This window comes from Chrysochloris asiatica, unplaced genomic scaffold, assembly GCF_000296735.1.
Source record: "Chrysochloris asiatica unplaced genomic scaffold, ChrAsi1.0 scaffold00019, whole genome shotgun sequence".
Taxonomy (NCBI): domain Eukaryota; kingdom Metazoa; phylum Chordata; class Mammalia; order Afrosoricida; family Chrysochloridae; genus Chrysochloris; species Chrysochloris asiatica.
In genome coordinates, this window is record NW_006408537.1 from 29586480 (window position 1) to 29604962 (window position 18483).

General features: G+C 38.3%; 1 protein-coding gene across 1 annotated transcript; it reads right to left on the reverse strand.

Moving 5' to 3' along the window:
• Positions 1–486: 486 nt before the first annotated feature.
• Positions 487–6378, reverse strand: LOC102839266 (cytochrome c oxidase subunit 7A2, mitochondrial-like). Its single transcript, XM_006835761.1, has 4 exons — positions 6360–6378; positions 4300–4389; positions 2749–2833; positions 487–685 (listed from the first exon to the last, which is right to left on the reverse strand). The coding sequence occupies exons 1-4, from the start codon at positions 6375–6377 to the stop codon at positions 627–629; spliced, it is 252 nt and encodes an 83-aa protein (XP_006835824.1). The 5' UTR covers position 6378; the 3' UTR covers positions 487–626.
• Positions 6379–18483: the final 12105 nt, after the last annotated feature.

The following is an 18483-nucleotide window of genomic DNA, read 5'->3' on the forward strand; positions in this document are numbered from 1 at the left end:
CATAAGCCTCAATGTTTTACCCTGTAGAGTGTTTCCAAGACGCAGCTGATCAGTTTGAATAACCAACCTTGTGGTTCAAACCAACCTTGCAGTCCAATGCTTTATTCAACAGTACTATACCAGGACTCCTTAATTTCACATAGCTAAGAGAAACAAAAATAAACTTAAGACCCCAGGAGTCCAAATGAATCAGTTTCTACCCCATACCCTCCCCTACCACCACAGTCACAGTATAATCCAAAGGGAGAAACAAAACAAAGGTACCAAATGCTAAACTCAAATGAAGCTGAAGAGAAAGCACTTCATTCTGAGTATAACTCTGAAATGCTAGAAGTAAACTTTCACTAAAATATTACAATGGTATTTCATTTAATACAAGCTTAAATGACAAAATCATCCTTTTAGTTTGCTTCTCACCCAAGACTTCTAAGACTGACCAAATGCTGAAATTATTGGCAAAATGTATCTAAAAATGGTAAGACCAAGCATGGTAAAGACTGCTTTATTGGTGGCAGTTAGTACAAGTGAATAAATATTGATCCCAAAGAAGAGCTGCTATTTATCAGATTGCTGGTCCATAGAGCTCTGAATTAAACTGAACCAACTGCTGGAATGATAAATTGAAGTCAATCCTGCTTCTTGGGAAATGACGCCATAGCCAGCTGATATATGGCATACGCTGTTCCTGAAAAATAAAAACCAAACTTCAATTTAAATGTACAAACTAATATTCCAGTTTAAAAGTTGTACGACAAAGGCAAGGCCAACATTAAAACTACTTTATGAGAATACAAGAAAGAAGTTTTATAGATGGTGGCAACATTAAAAATATGCCTTAAAGTACATTAAATCTAGTTCTAATATTCATTACCTTCTAAAATAAGTGCTAACATGGCAAAAGAATACATTTTGTCAACTGATCAAAATAAGAATGCCTGAAAAATGCTAAGAATGAGTCAAGACAAAAGTATGAAAGCCTTCCCATAAAGTCATTGACAATGCAAAACAAATAAAAGTGATATTCTTTTAAATAATCAAATTAATGTAAGACTAGCTAATAGTTAAAATTTTATTATTATAATAAATTATCAGCATATCTAAGAAATAGTCACATTTGGTCAAAAAAGATTTTAGAACTTTATTTGATTAAGAAAAGTTTAAATGAAATGTGTCTTGATGTATAAATGCCACTTCTACTTTGTTGCTATGGTTGCTGTTGTAAGTATTGTCGAGTCGCTTCTGACTCATAGCGCCCCTGTGTAGGATTTCTGAGGAGTGACCGGTGAGTTTGAACCATCGAAAATATGGTTTAAACCGACCCTGCAATCTAGTGCATTAACCTGCAACATCACAGAGCCCTCAAGCTAGTTCCAGGCTCATAGCGACTCTGTACAGATTTCCAAGGAGCATCTGGTAAGTTTGAACCATTGACCCTGTTGTTAGCAGTCCAATGATTATCCTACAGTACCATACCATGATCGTATTCGATTCAAACCAAAGAAGGCACCTCATAATAAAGAGGAATCTTGTAATAAGAGTTCAATTTGCAACTTTTCCAATTAGAAGCATTATGTTGGATAATTAACATAACTTCCTCATCTTTAAAATGAGTATATCTCATGGACCTATGCAAAAGTTATGTGGCATTCCAACTACCAATAGGGTGAACACACAGTAATCATGCAAATATTATTTCTCTCCTACCCCAGGGAGTAAATATCTAATTCTGCTTCTACTACCCCCAATTATAATTTTTCCCTGCTAAAACAGAATGCACCTACCTAATCCACAAAAACAGGTAATATCCAGCAAAGCCTCAATTTTAAGTCTTTGTGCCATACAAATGCTGGCAAAGTTTATCAATTCTATTTTTTTAGCACATTACCAAAGAATACCAATTAAAAACGCAAACTGGCCTATATATCACACCCCTTCTGCGGCCCTTGTCACTGTCTACTTCCTCTAGTATAGCCAGGCTCTCTGGGGCGATAGTTCTAGCCTAGCCTGATCACCTCCGGGTCATTCAGATCTCACCAGAAATGCCACTTCCTCAGAGGTCTTTTCTCAGGTCAATCCATTCCTCTTACTATACTACATCATATCACCTTTTTATGTTATCTGAAAAGAAGCACTTGTCATTATCTTAGGCTTTTATTTATTACCTATCCTCTGGTGTGGGGCTGTGATCAGCACTGGACTGTAAACCACAAGGCTGGCAGTTCAAACTCACCAGCTGCATCTCGGAAACCCTATTCAGGGTCACTGAGTCAGAACCAACTTGATGGTACTTAACAACAACAAAACATCAATCAATGTCACTGGATTTTTCAAAATGTTCTGGTATGGCAGTGTGGGCTAATGCGTCAGACTGCAAAGTCGTTTGAACACAATTTTGATATAAAATGTGTTATCGTGATTGCAGTCAAATGTTTTTAAGCCTCTGCTCTAAGAGGTGAAGCAGAACAGTATTAGACTTGATGTGCTTGGCTGATAAAATAGTCTCTGGCGCCATTAAGAGCATAGTCTACCAGAATCATAATCAAATTTCATTGCTGTATATTTTCTAAAAAGACTTTACGACGTTACTATGCATATGCTCCAATTTTCCTCTTACATCCTTACATAACAAGCAGTAAGATCTCTGATTCTGGAGAAGGCTGCCTAGGTTAAAATAGCTATAAAGCAATGGAGGTGTTAGTTATTACTATTACTTTTCTAGAAAGCTTCAAATATTCCAAAATATCTTACCACCAACTGTAAGAATCATGGTGGCTCTATACAGGAGGGCATCAGCTGCCCCACCTTTTAGATGCACTGGAATTCCATTATCCTCCTAGGAAAGAACATTAATAGATGAATATTCGTTTCTAAAGATTTAAGCTTCCAAAGAAGAATCCACTCATATAAAATTAAATAATCACCATAGGCCCTGGAATTAAAATTTAAATATCAAAACCAAAAAGATGTGAAATTTTCCTGATTCTTTCTCTACAACTTATATTAAAATAGGAACTCCGTTGTTATATAAAAGATCATTTGAGATCCAATAAAGATGCTCTTTCTAAGGAATATATAAACTATAAAACTGTGAAAATATTCTTACTTGCCTATTTTAACACTATAATTTTTTACCAGTCTAAAAAGGAAAAGAAATGGTTTGTTTTATTAATTTGCATTAATATAACAAGGTCCATACACTTCTGAAGGCAGTCTGTTTCCATCTCTCTAAGCACCACACCCCCACACACTTCTCCAACCCTGACCCCAAAATCTGCACTTTGATCTACACATCAAAATGGCAAGTTTGGCATCAAATTCTGTTCTTTTTAAATGTTCTTTGAGTTTTGGGATACAAAGAGAAATCTGAAAGAGCAAGACCAGAGCTGTAGAGTGGATGAGGTAAGGTTTTGCTATCCTTTAAGAATGAGCAGACACACTGCTGTGATGGAAAAGAATTTCTCCGTACAACATCACTAAGCTTTTACTCACCAATTTTTCAATTTTCTTAAAACTTTTTTTTATAGTAAGTCCGTGATTGCCCTGTATTCTTTGAGAACAATCTATCATGATTACTCTTTTGTAATCCCCACAAAGGTTACCATAATCTTCCGAGCTGACCTCTGCCTTGAATTTACCTGCCCCAGCAGATTATTACTATGAGTAATTGTAGTTTTCTACACTGGAATGTTAACCACAGCTAACTTCAAGGTTGGTGGTTCAAACCCACCATTACTCTTCGGAAACTATACAGGGTGGTTATGAGTAGGAACCTATTTGATAGCATTTAACATCTGCTTATGATCCCCCAAAACATACTGCCATCGAGGCATAGGCACGTAACAGGATTTCTGAAACTAAATCTTTATAGGAGCAAACAACCTGATATTTCTCCTGTGGACCCCACTGATCAGTAACCCATGTTTAAACATGCTTGTTTAAAATAAACCTGTGCATGCATGAAGTAGAACCCTAACAGCAATACTTTTGATTTACCCTTACATATATTTGTTTCTAGGCTCTTTATTTTTTCCTTTGTTATCTACTTGCTTACTGTTGAACTCCAACTCAATGTAATTCCTCCAGAGAGTATGACCTTGACCAATACCCTTTTCCTTCATTTCATTTTCTGCTTTTCCAAGTCCTCTTGCATATAGAAAATGCCCAAATAGCTATCAACTGATAGTTTCTGATTATTCTTTTGCAATAGAAGCACTAACAGACATCTCCAAATTTACTTCGTATCTCCACCTTTTGGAAATCTGATTACAAGTAACAATTTCCTATGAAATATTTCAGTACCTGAAATAGCTTTTGTTTCTCTGGAACTTTATTTTCAAATGGTCTGCGTGAAGCAGTACTTATGGTCCTTTGGGCAATCTGACGAAGAGCCTAAAAGGAAAATGAATACACATTAAGCAAATGTTGTACCTAAAGAAAACGGAATATTCAGTCATTTCCAATCTTTTCTATTACACACATCAAGAAGAAAGCACCTACAGCTGTCGAGTTACGTCTGACTCATAGAGACCCTAAAGAGCAGAGTAGAGGCTCTAAATCTTTTCATGCTGTAAGCCACATCTTTTTCCTGCCGAGCAGCTGTGTGGTTCAAACCACAGAACTTTCAGCTAACAGCCCAGGGCTTAACCCATCACAGAAGAGGGAACTGAGACTTACAGAACATCTGATTTGCCAGTAGCAAAGTTATGAACCAGCATCTAGGTTTTCCAATTAGTAATCCAACCACTGCTCTTTATACATTTATATATTACATTCTATAGTCTCCAAAGGCCACATTCAGTAGGCAATTCATGCAGATTCTGACCAAACAACAACAAAATACAAAACCCACATAATAATCTTTAATTGAACTAGCATCACTGTATAATCCTTGCAGAGAACATAAAGATGGAGAATACAGAAATAAAAAATGGTTATCCAAACTAAGCTTGAACCTCATGATTCCTAATTAAACCGCTCCCTCATTACATTTTCCTAAAGTCTTTTTGGTGGTGGTGGTAGTATACCCTGGAGTCGGTTCCGACTCATAGCGACCCTGTACAGGATTTCCGAGGCTGTAAATCTTTACTGGAGCAGAAAGCATCATCTTCTCCCGCAGAACGGCTGGTAGTTTCGAACTGCTGACCTTGAGGTTCGCAACTCGATTTGTAACCACTACACTACCAGAGCTCCTCTGTTGCTGTTGTTAAGGGAAGTCGAGTCGGTTCCAACCCAAAGAGACCTTGTATAGGGTTTCCAAGGAGCTGCTGGTGAGCTTGAACCGCCAACCTTGCAGTTTAAACGGTTTTAATCCACACAGTCTGGCACATTAATCCACAGCTCCACACCAGGACCAGAGCTCCTTAGTATAAATCATTTTTTAAAACACTGTATTATATCCAGTTGAATTAAATAACGAAACAAATAGTACATACAGTCCATGTTCGAAGACAAATGTTGTTGTTGTTGTTAGGTGCCGTCGAGTCGGTTCTGACCCATAGCGACCCAGAACAGGGTTTCCAAGGCTATAAATCTTTACGGGAGCAGAAAGCCTCATCTTTCTCCCCCAGAGCAGCTGGTAGTTTTGAACTGCTGACCTTGTGGTTCGCAGCCACTACACTACCAGAGCTCCTTCGAAGACAAATGCCAGAAGCTAAATAAAGTGCTCTTAAATAATTACAAAAAAAAAAAAAAACCATTACGGTTTTTGGTTTGTTCTTTTTTCCACCCCGAAAGCCTGACAAAGTATTTCACATGTTCCTCCTTGGAAACCCTATACAGGGTCGCTATGGGTCGGAATCCACTCGACGGCACTTAACAACTGAATAAATCGGTGGAGGAGTGAAGGGCACAGCCAAACCACCTCCTAGAAGCAGTATAGATTTTCGGTCATGATTCCCTAAATCCATTCCAAAACTGAACTGGCTCATTAAAAGGCTTTCTGATATCTGCACTGATCTGAAGGGTCAGACCCATTGAAACTTAAAACCTTTTAGCAGCACCAAGGGAACACGTTTCTACCTTTTGCTTCCAGGTGTCAGAAATTCACCCCCTGGAGCTTGGTTTTATTGGGATCTGAGCTAACCTCATCCAGAAAACTAGCCGGTAGTGGAGACAAAGACGCCAAGGCTAGTCTAACCTAAACGCACTTTCCCATCCTCTCCATTCCCTGTATTTACTCAGCAGGCCTAGGGGGGTAAGAACTGTTGGAAGGGAAAGGTAAGGTCAAGCGAAAAGGACGCGGCCCAAGGTGACTTCAGAAGATGCCTCCTAACCACTGCCAGGAGAGGTATCTCTCTTGTGGCCCAGTACGTCTTGGCCCAGTCTCGCCCGCTGTCACGAATGCAATCGGGGAAACTCACCAACAGATTCCGCAGCATATTGGCTCTGTTTCTCCCACCAACGGCTAAAAGTGAACACCAGCAACGCTGAGTCGCACCGGAACCGGAACTACCTTCTTGGCTTTGCGCAAGCGTCAAGGAACAAAAACTTTTCCGGGCGGAGGAAGCTTGCGCAGCTACGGGAGGGAAGGCGAAAGCCACTCTAGCAGGCTGCCGTTTGTCACGTGATCCACTTTCGGTTGCCTTTGAGGCGACAGTTCCCGGAACTCAGGCTAGAGAAGAGAAAACGCTTTTTGAAGCACAGAGGTGGTGTGGGTTACTCTGCTGGACTGCAAGATCGATTTGAACTACAAGGTCGGTGGTTCAAGCTCACCAGTCGCTCCCCGGAAACCCTATACAGGGTCGCTAAGGAGCTCTGGTAGCGTAGTGGTTACCAGTCGGGCTGCGAGCCTCAAGGTCAGCAGTTCGAAACTACCAGCTGTTCCGCGGGAGAAAGATGAGGCGTTCTGCTCCCGTAAAGATTTACAGCCTCGGAAACCCTGTACAGGATCGCTATGAGTCGGAACCAACTCCACGGCACACAACAACAACATGTGTCAGAACCTACTCGATGGTACTTAACAAGTTTAGATTAAATCATAGGAAATTAGAGTATTGTGAGCAAGCAAGCGTAAAACACTGAGCAACCTTAGAACTTTTGGAACATCAGTGCTTCCAGTTATAGGCAGAAAAAAAGTGTTAACCGAAGTATAGCTGTGAGACTGGATGAAATAAACAAAAATAACTCCTGTTACATAAATACAGTTTTTCCACCGATGAAACTGTTGTGGGGCGTTATTGTTCCTTGTGAGTGTGATGAAAGAGCAGCATCCGGATACGAACTTTTTATCTCCTTGTACTTTATGACCGCAGAACTTCCCATGCAAGAAGCTCTTCCACAGTGTCCTAAGGTGGTGGAAGCTGTTCGCTCATCAGGGAAAACGCTGAAAAGTGGGGAAAATTTTTAACTGAGGACAAAAAATGGGATGAACAAACAAACACGCTCAACAATCATGTTTTCCTGTCTAGCTCAACAAGGTACTACATGCCATAGGTGATTGTACAGACGCAATAACCTTTTATCAGTCTGGCATAAATCATTCCACAATGCAAGTGTCTTTATTCCCTGGCCACCACACAATGTTTACAAATGGTAACAAAAATCACTACACCAGGCTTTTACCTGTTTTACAAATTCTTACCAACATTTCATTATGCAACTTCAAATTGAAAGCTGGTAATAATATTGTTGTTAAATGTCGTTGAGTAGGGTCCAACCCATAGCGAAACTGCATAGGGTTTCTGAGGAGCAGCTGGTGAGCTTCAACCGTCAACCTTGCAGTTTAAACGGCTTTGCAGTCCTGCGCATTAACCCACAGCACCACACCAGGACTCTGGTGATACATGGAGTTCAGCAAAAATAGGTGGAGTTCTGGTGTGGCGCTGTGGGTTAATGCACAGGATTGCAAGGTCGGTGGTTCAAGCTCACCTATACAGGGTCACTATGGGTCGGAACCGACTCGATGGCACTTAACAACAACAACAATCCTTCGGGGATTTTTGATCCCAAATTCTTGTCTTCCGCAAAGTTGATCAATGCTCAATAGCTTCTTAGATTGAGATCGAAAGGCCCTGGGTTTTTCCTGTTAAGCAATGTAACCAAGTCCTTTAACACAATTATGAGGTACCTACCAATAGATGGGACATGGAGATTTTTAGAAAGTATATACAATTTGAATTTCACATTGAATGTGCTATTCATTTAGCCAACATCTCAAAAACAGATGCTGAAATTTTATTAATCGCTGCTGTTGTTAAGTGCTGTCTAGTCATTCTGACTCACAGTGAACCTGTATAGGGTTTCCAAGGAGTGGCTGGTAAGTTTGAACCACCAACCTTGCTACTCAAACAGACCTTGCGGTCCAGTGCATTATTCTACAGTACCAGTACCGGCACTGCTTAAAAGGGGCGATCACTAAATAACAGCTGGATTAATGATATTCTAGGAGATGGGTCCAGGAAACATAAGATTCTAAAAAGAATCAAGAATTCACTTTAAATAGATCCTAATCCTGGTGTGCATTGTGGGATCATCACTAGACTGAGAACCACAAGGACGGCAGTTCAAACTCCCTAGCTGCTCCTCAGAAACCATATACAGGTCACTGAGACAGAACCAATTCAATGGCACTTACAACAACAGCCAACAGTACATATGTGGTGAAAGTCCTGGTGTGGCACTGTAGCAATGGACCATAAGATCTGTTTGAGCAACAAGGTTAGCAGTTCAAACTCACCTGGCGCTCCTTGGAAACCCTATACAGGTGTCACTATGAGATGGAATTGACAACAGCACAAAGCAACACCAACAACAGTGTATATGTAGATTCATGGTGTAGCACTGTAGGATAAGCACTGGACTGCTAAACCACAAGGTTAGCAACTCAAACCCAAGAGCTGTTCCTCGAAAACCCTATGCAGGATCACTTAGTAGGAACCAACTTGATAGTAGGAACCAACTTAACAACAATGTATATGTGGAGTCCTTGTGTGGCACTGTAGGATAAACACTAGACTGTTAAGTATAAGGTTGGCCACTCAGACCACTGGCTACTCCTTGAAAACCCTCTACAGAGTTGCTATGAGTCAAAACACACTCAATGGCACATAACATTATATGAAAATCCTAATGTGCATGTCGGAGTCCTGGTGAGGAACTGTAGGATAAGCACTGGAATGCCAACCACAAGATTGGCAGTTCTAACCCACCAGCTGCTCCATGTAAACCCTTGTACAGGGTTGCTGAGTAAGAACCAACTTTAACAACAACAAAATGTGTGTGTCACTTTTTGTTAGGTGCCGATTCAGTCAGTTCTGACTCATAGTGACAGTATGCACAACAGAACGAAATACTGCCCAGTCTTGTGTCATCCTCACAATTGTCATGCTTGAGCCCCATGTTGCTGCCACTGTTCCAGTCCATCTCATTGGGAATTTTCATTGTTTTGAATGACCGTCCATTTACCAAACATGATATCCTTCAGGGACTGGTCCCTCCTGATAACATGTCCAATGTATGAGAGACAAGTCTTGCCATCCTGGCTCTTAAGGAGCACTCCGGTTGTACTTCTTCCAACACAGACTTGTTTGTTCTCCTGGCAGTCCAGAGTACCTTCAATAGTTTTCTCCAACACCACAACTCAAATGCATCAATTCTTCCACATTCTTCCTTATTTATTGTCCAACTTTCACATGCATGTGAGGCTACTGAAAATACCAATGTCTTGGATTAGGCACACATTACACCTCAAGCTGATTTCTTTGCTCTTGAACACTTTAAAGAGGTTCTGTGCAGCAGATTTGCCTAAGGCAATATACCATTTGATTTAGTGGCTTCTGTTTGCATGAGTGTTGATTGTGGAGCCAAGCAAAATGAAGTCTTTGACAACTTCAATCTTTTTTCCAGTTGTGAAGAATTCTGTTTTGTTTACATTGAGGTGCAATCCATACTGAAGGCTGTGGTCATATTATCTGCATATTGCATGTATTTAATGAGTCTTCCTCCAATCCTGATTCCATGTTCTTCCTCATATAATCCAGCTCTCAGTTTATTTGCTCAGTATATGGATTGAACTGCATGGTCGAAGAATAAAACCCTGACACACACTTTTCCTGAATTTAAACCACTCAATATCCCCTTGTTGTGTTTTAACAATTGCCTCCTGGTCTATGTACAGGTTCCTCATGAGCATAATTAAATACTCTGGAATACTCATTCTTCACAATGTTATTCATAGCTTGTTATGATGCATAGTCAAAAGCCTTTGCAGAGTCAAAAAAGCACAAGTAAAAATATGTTTTGTATTATCTGCTTTCAGTCAAGATCCATCTGACATCAGCAGTAATATCCCTATTTCCACATTCTTTTTGACTCTTCTGGCAGTTCTCCATCAATGTACTGTTGCAGTGGTTTTAGAATTATCTTCAACAAAATTTTGCTTGCATATGATATTAATAATATTGTTTGATGGTTTCCATATTCTGATGTGTCACCTCTCTTTGGAATGGGCACAAATATGGATCTCTTCCAAACAGTTGGCCAGGTAGCTTTCTTCCAAATTTCTTGGCATAGACAAGTGAAATGCCTTTGTATCACCAAGGCCTCCAGTGCTGCAACAGTTTATTGAAAGATTTCAATTTGTATTCCGTCAATTCCTGGAAACTTGTCTTTTGCCAACGCCTTCAGTGCTGTTTCAATGCTCTCTTGAAGTGGATGAACATCGGCCATTTCTTTTTGGTACAGTGCCTCTCTGTATTCCTTCCATCTACTTTGTATGCTTTTGATATTATTCATTATTTTGTCCATTTGTTAAGTGCTGTCGAGTCAGTTCCAACTCCAAGTGACCCTGTGTGGGGTTTCCGAGGAAGAGCTGGAGGGTTTGAATTGCTGATGATTCAAATTCCAGTGCTGATCCTACAGCACCACACCAGGAGTCCATATTTTGTCCATAATCCAATATTGTGAGTTGAAGCTTGAATTTTTTTTCTTCAGTTTATTCAGCTTGAAAAATCCTTAACGTGCTCTCCCCTTTTGGTTTTCTAATTCCAAGTCTTTGCACATTTCATGGTAATACTTGACTTTGTCTTCTTCAGCTGTCCATTGACATTTTCTGTTCAGTTCTTTGACGTTCTTGTTTCTTCCATTTGCTTTAGCATTTCTACACTGGAGAGAAAATTTCAGGGTTTCTTCTGATGTCCATTTTGGTCTTTTCTTTCTTTCCTTTTTAATGACCTTTAGCTTTCTTCCTGTATAATGTTCTTGATGTCATCCCACAGTTCTTTTGGTCTTCGGACATTAGTGTCTAATATATCAAATATGTTCTTGAGATGGTATCTAAATTCAGGTGGGATATGTTCAAGGTTATATTTTGACTCTCACAGACTTGTTTTAATTTTTTCAGCTTCAGCCTCAACTAACATATGAATAATTGATGGTCTGTTCCACCTGGCCTTACTTTGGCTGATGGTATTTTTCTTTCCACAGATGTCATAAATTTGATTCCTTTGTATGCCATCTGGTGATGTCCATGTATATGCTGTTTTTGTTGTTATGTGCCGTGGAGTCAGTTCTGACTCAAAGCAACCCTGTACAGGGTTTCCGAGGCTATAAATCTTTACAGGAGCAGAAAGCCTCATTTTTCTCCTATCAGAACAGCTGGTAGTTTCTAACTTCCTATCTTGAGGTTCACAGCTCAATTCATAACCACTATGCTACCAGAGCTCCTTCCATATATATAGTCACCTTTTATATTGTTTTAAAAAGTATTTGTAGGGAATAAGACTGGGGAAGAGCTTCCTCCTCAAAGTAGATGTTGACCAAGATGACACGAATGGAGTTAAGCTTTCAGGACCTTCATTTGCTGATAGGGCACAAGTCAAAATGAGGAGAAACAATGACAAATAACCATGAATAATTGGAACATAGAATGTATGAAGTATGAATATAGGAAAATTGGAAGTTGTAAAAAATGAAATGGAATGCATAAACATTGATATCCTAGGCATTAGTGAGCTGAAATGGATTAGGGTGACCATTTTGAATCAAACAGTCATGTGGCTTACTGTGCTGGGAACAACAAATTGAAAAGGGATAATGTCAAAAGAACATTTCACATTCTATCTTGAAGTACAATGCTGTGATAGGAAATATATCCATACACCTATAAGGAGGACCAGTTAATACCACTATTACTCAAATCTACATACCAACCATTAAAAAGGATTAAACTGAACATTTCTACCAACTTTAATATGAAACTCATCCAACATGCAGTCATGATGTATTGATAATTACTGGTGACTGGAAAGCAAAGGTTGGAAACAGGGGAATGATCAAAAGTTGGAAAATATGGCCTTGGTGACAGAAATGATGCTGGAGGTCACATAATAGAATTTTGCAAGACCAATGACCTATAGGCTCTATAGTAGGAGTCCTGGGAGTTAATGTGCCGACTGCAAAGCCGGTGTGACATGGGGTTAATGTGCCGGACTGCAAAGCCGGTTTGAACTACAAGGCTGGCAGCTCAAGTCCAATAGGCACTCACTGAAAACTTTATATAGGATCACATGAGTCAGAACTGACTCAACAGCATTTAACAACATGGCGTCTATACATCAGGAAAACAGTACAAAGTCAGAACAGAGTTTTGTGTGATTTAGATGTGTGTCTATGCATGTATATTTTAATTCTAGAATCATGCTTAATCTACTACCAATTTTACAAAACCAGAATACAATAGAATAATTATGTGAAGTTTAATGTATAAAAACTACTGACCAGATAAGATTGCATTTCAATATAATGCAAGATCGTAGAATTGATGCCTTTGAGTTGTGGTGTTGGAGGAGAATACTGAAAGTGCCATGGATTGCCAAAAGAACCAATAGATCTGTTTTGGAAGAAGTGCAACCAGAGTGCTCTTGGAGGCCAAGATGGCTAAGCTTCGTCTCTCATACTTTGGACATATTGTCCGGAGGAAACAGTCGCTGGAGAAGGATGAATGCTGGGTAAGGTGGAGGGTCAGAGAAAAAGAGGAAGATCCCTAACGAGATGGATTGGCCAGGTGGCATCATTGATGAACTCAAGTGTGGCAGCGGTAGTGAGGTTGGCCCAGGATCGGACATTGTTTCATTCTGCTGTGCATGGGATCACTATGAGTCAGTTCCAACTCGATGGCACCTGACAACAACAACAACATAATCCCATAATTTTTTTGATCATCACTATAATTCCATCATCATCTTTGAGAATCAGACATTTGGTACTACTTCCTATTGTGTTATTTTTGGTAAAACTGCCTAACAGCAAGCCTGTCTTTTCATCATTAAAGTGAAAGATCTTTATCTCTATCTCTAAGGCCCTACGTATTACAAATAATTTCATAAAAAAATATGAACAAGTTCAGTCCCCATTGAACAATATTGATGACTATGACTGCATCACTTTTCAAAATGCTCAAGGAAATTTTGTTAATGTAATATAATTTGAAAAACATTTAATGTAATTTGGAAAACATTACACACAAAACAGAAAATTCTTTGGATAACTGGCATAGCAAAATTGCTCTGAGAAATTCAAGGAAGTTACTGGTCATTTAGAAGTTTGTGAGAAGCTAACTTTTAAGCAAGATGCAACAGAATTAAAACAGATGAAGCTGAGGTGAAAAACTCCAGACTAAAATAAGAATAACAGCATGTTTAGTAACTTGGATTTGAAAACAAGCATGATATATTTCAGGAACTATAAGCACAGAAACTAAATGGAGTGAACAGAGAAAAAATACTGTTTGAAAGAACTTAGAAGTCAGACAGATATTGATGTGTCACTTGATAATGATGTGACTGAGAGTAATCTATTTAGACTCTGGTTACTTATCCGTTAAGTGGAGACAATCACTTCCAATATTAGAACCACTGTTAATATTACATGAGAGACTTAACAAACGTATGATGTCATTACAAGAGAAAATGTTAAGACAAGGAAAAATACAGCAATGAAGAAAATCAATAAAGGTAAAGATAAGAGGGTGATCAGAATGTCTTTGGAAATTATAAATAGTTTGGTTTGGCAGAAGGACAAATGAAGGAGTGAAGTAACAATAGAATATAAGAGTCATTCCATATGAACAAGAAGTCAAGGGGATACCAGGACCAGGATATAATAGACTATTTTTAAAAGTTTGAAACATAAAGGAAAATTTCAGTGTAAACTGCAAAGAAAATTGATAAATCTACTCACCAAAATTAACAGGAAAATGAAAAAGACTCAATGAACATAAAATCAACAAAAGATAGGAAAAGAAAATAAATAAACAAAAAGGACTCAGCATAATAAACTAAGCAGAACCAAGAAATATTTAACACCACATACATACAAAAAAAGCAATTGCACTAAGTGTAAATGATTTAAATGCACTGCCAGTAAAGAGATAGCGTAAGAAAATTAATTTTTAAAAAATTACCCATCAATATGTTGCCTACAAGAAACACACCTTAGACACATAGACATAAATAAATTAAAAATCAATTGTTGTTGTTGTTATGTGACGTGGAGTCAGTTCCGACTCATAACGACCCTGCACAGGGTTTCCGAGGCTGTAAATCTTTATGGGAGCAGAAAGCCTCATCTTTCTCCCACAAAACAGCTAGTAGTTTTGAACTGCTGACCCTGAGGTTCGCACCACAATTCATAACCACTATGCTACCAGAGCTCCTTTAAAAATCAATAGAAGGGAACATATATCATTGATATATATATAACATATATAAGGAGCTCTGATGAAATAGACTTTAAGTCAAAATCCATTATAGGAAACAAAGAAGGGCATTATATAATGATTAAACGGTTAACCCACTAAGAAGACCATCAAAATAAATATATATGTACCCAATAACAGAGCTCCAAAATACCTAAAACAAATTAATCGCATTGGAAAGATAGACAATTCTACAATAAGCAAGATACTCTAACCAGCACTTTCAATGACAGACAGAACTAGAAATAAATTCAGTAGAGATACAGAAGATTTAAATAACAGTCTGCCAACTCAAACCATACAGAACATATCACCTAACAGCAGAACAGTACATATTCTTCTCCAACATGGATCATTCTCCAGAATAGGCCATATTTTAGGCCACAAAACAAGCCTCAGTAAATTCAAAAACAATGAAATAACACAAAGTATCTTTTCTGATCATAATGTTAAAAAACTAGAAATCAGTAATAGAACATGGAAAAAATTAGATACACGGAAAATGGAATAACTATTTACTTAGAAACTATTGATAAGAAATTAAAAATGAAATAAAAATTTTTAGAATAAGAAAATATAACATGCTCTTTCCCTAAGCGGCCTGAGGTAATCTCACAAAATGGTCTGCTACTCACTTGACCCAGAAAACCCCACAAAACCATGCAAATCCAGAGGTTCAAATCTCCAGGTCCATTTTACGAACACCCGTGAGACTGCCCAGGCCATCAAGGGTATGCATATCCAGAAAGCCACCAAGTATCTTAAAGATGTCACTTTGCAGAAGCAATGTGTCCCATTCCAACGTTACAATAGTGGTGTTCATAGGTGTGTCCAGGCCAAACAGTGGGGTTGGACACAGGGTGAGTGGTCCAAATAGAGCGTATAATTTTTGCTGCACATGCTTAAAAATGAAGAGCACAATGCTGAACTTAAGGGTTTAGATGTGGATTCTCTGGTCATTGAGCATATCCAGGTCAACAAAGTTCCCAGATGCACCACCAAACTTACAGAGCTCATAGTCGGATCAACCCTACATGAGCTCCCCCTGCCATACTGAGATGATCCTCACTGAAAAGGAACACATTGTTCCTAAACCAGAAGAGGAAGTTGCACAGAAGAAAAAGATATCTCAGATGAAACTAAAGAAACAAAACTTATGGCTCGGGAGTAAATTAACCTTAAAATAAAATGCAAATAAGTTTTAAAAAAGAAAATATAACATACCAAAATCTTTGATACACTGCAAAACAGTGTTAAAGAATTTATAAAAATAAATGCAGACATCAAAAACAGATGGGCAAAAATGAATAGCTTCACCTTATTTACTCAAACAAATAGAAAAAGAGCAGCAAAAAAAAGTCCACAGTCACCAGAAAAGAAGGAAACAATGATCATAGCCAAAAGAAACAAAAGAGAAAACAGGAAAAGCAATGTTTGCTGTTGTTACGTGCTGTGGAGTGGGTTCTGACTCATAGCAACCCTGTACAGGAAAAGCAATAGAAGTAATCAAAAAGATTAGAAATTGGATCTTTGAAAAAAAAATCAGTAAAATTGACAAAGTACTAACCAAATTTGACAAAGAATAAATTGAGAAGATGCAAAATAAGAAATGAGATGGGTAACATTACACCAGAGCCAACTGAAAGAAAAAGGATCATAACAGGACATTATAAAAAATTATACTCCAAATGTTTGAAAACCTAAAAGAAATGTACAAATTTCCAGAAACACACTACCTTCTTAAACTACACAAAAAGAGACAGAAAATTTTAACAGTCCATAACAAAAAAAAATTGACGAGGTCACAAAAAAACTCTCAAAAAAAAAAAAAGCCCATCCCATCCCAAATGGTCTCATTGAGAGAACAATCCACACCAATTCTACTTAAACTATTCCAGAACACAGAGAAGGAAGGAATACTTCCTAATTTACTCTATAAAGTTATCATAACCCTAACTTTATAACCCAAACTGGTATAACCCAAAGCCAGGCAAAGACACAACTAAAAAAGAAAACTACAGACCAATATCTCTCATGAAAATAAACACATTCTCTCAAAAATATTCTTGCCAACAGAATTCAACAGCTTATCAAAAAAATAACACACATCCTAATCAAGTGGTATTCATACCAGGGATGCAAGGATGGCTCAACATTTAAAAATCCATCAACATAATTCACTACATGAAAGAATCATGTGAGCATCTTAATCAACAAAGAAAAGCATTTGATAAAATCCAACACCTTTCCCTGACAAAAGGTCTCAGCAAAATAGGAATAGGAAGGAAACTACTCAACATAATCAAGGTAGTGTTACTCTGAACACAGATATAGTGTAACTCTGAACAGAGAAAGATTGAGAGTATGCCCCTTGAAAACAAGAATGAGACAAGGATGTCCTTTATTACCACTCTAAATTCCATAGTGTACTGGGTATTCAAACTACAGCAATAAAGCAAAAAAGGGAAAGAAAGGGTATTCAAATTGAAAAAGAAGTACACAATTTTTATTAGCAGGTGATATGACATACATAGAAAATCCCAAAGACTCCACAAAAATGTTATTGGAATTAATAGAATGATTCATCAAAGTAGCAGAGTATAAGATCAACATAAAAATCTGTTGGGTTTTACTACACTAACAAAGAGGACTATAAAAAGAAAACCAAGATAGCCCTCAAAAGGATAAAATATCTAAAAATAAACCAAACCAGGGATGCAAAACTTATACATGAAACACTTCATTTCACTACTGCAAGAAACTAAGAGATCTATATAAATGGAAAACCATTTCATGCTCATGAATTAGAGACTTAACATTGTGAAAAATGATAATGCAATCCCAATCCAAATTCCAACATTTTTTAATGAAATAGTAAAAAAAATCTCCTACTTTATTTAGAGGAGAAAGAGGTCCAGAATAGCTAAAGGAAAATTGAAGAAGAAAAGCAAAACAGCAGTCTCACACTTCCCAATCTCAAAACTTACTATAGAGCCTCAATAATCAAAACAAATTGATACTGGTTCAATGACAGACGCATTGCCCAATGAAACTGAACTATGATCTAAGAGCAAACCCATCCATTTGTGGGCAGCTGTTTTCAACAAAGGGTCAAATTTCATTCAATGGGGAAGAAACAGCCTCTAACAAACGGTGCAGGTAATTTTCTTGCAGAAAAATTAAACAGAATCCATACCTAACACCATACACAAAAACTAATTCAAAGTGGATCAAAGACCTAAATGTTAACTTTTGTTGGTTTTATTAAGTGCTGTTGAGCCAGTTGTGACTCAACACAACTGCCTAGTCCTGCGCCATCCTCACAATTGTTCCTATGTTTGATTCCATTATCGCAGACACTGTGTCAGTCCTTCTCCTGGAGAGACATCCTCTTTGTCCCTGACCCTCTTCCAAGCATGATGTCCTTCTCAGGGCATTGATGCCTCCTGTAACATGCAAAGTATGTGAGATGAAGTCTTCCCATATTTGCTTCTAAGGAGCTTTCTGACTGTACTTCATCCAAGAAAGATTTGTTCGTTATTCTGATTTATTGCTGTAAGTGTCCTTGAGAAGGCTCCAACTCATAGTGATCTTGTGTAGAGTTTCCAAAACATTAAATCTTTGCAGGAGCAGAAAGGCTCATCTTTCGCCAGTGGAACAGCTATCAGTCTTGAGCCACATATCTTGTGGTTTGCAGTCCAATGCTTATCATATGGAGCTACCGTGTTCTGTTCCTCTGGTAGCCCGTGCTATAGTTAATATTCTTTGCCACTACCATAACTCAAATGCAT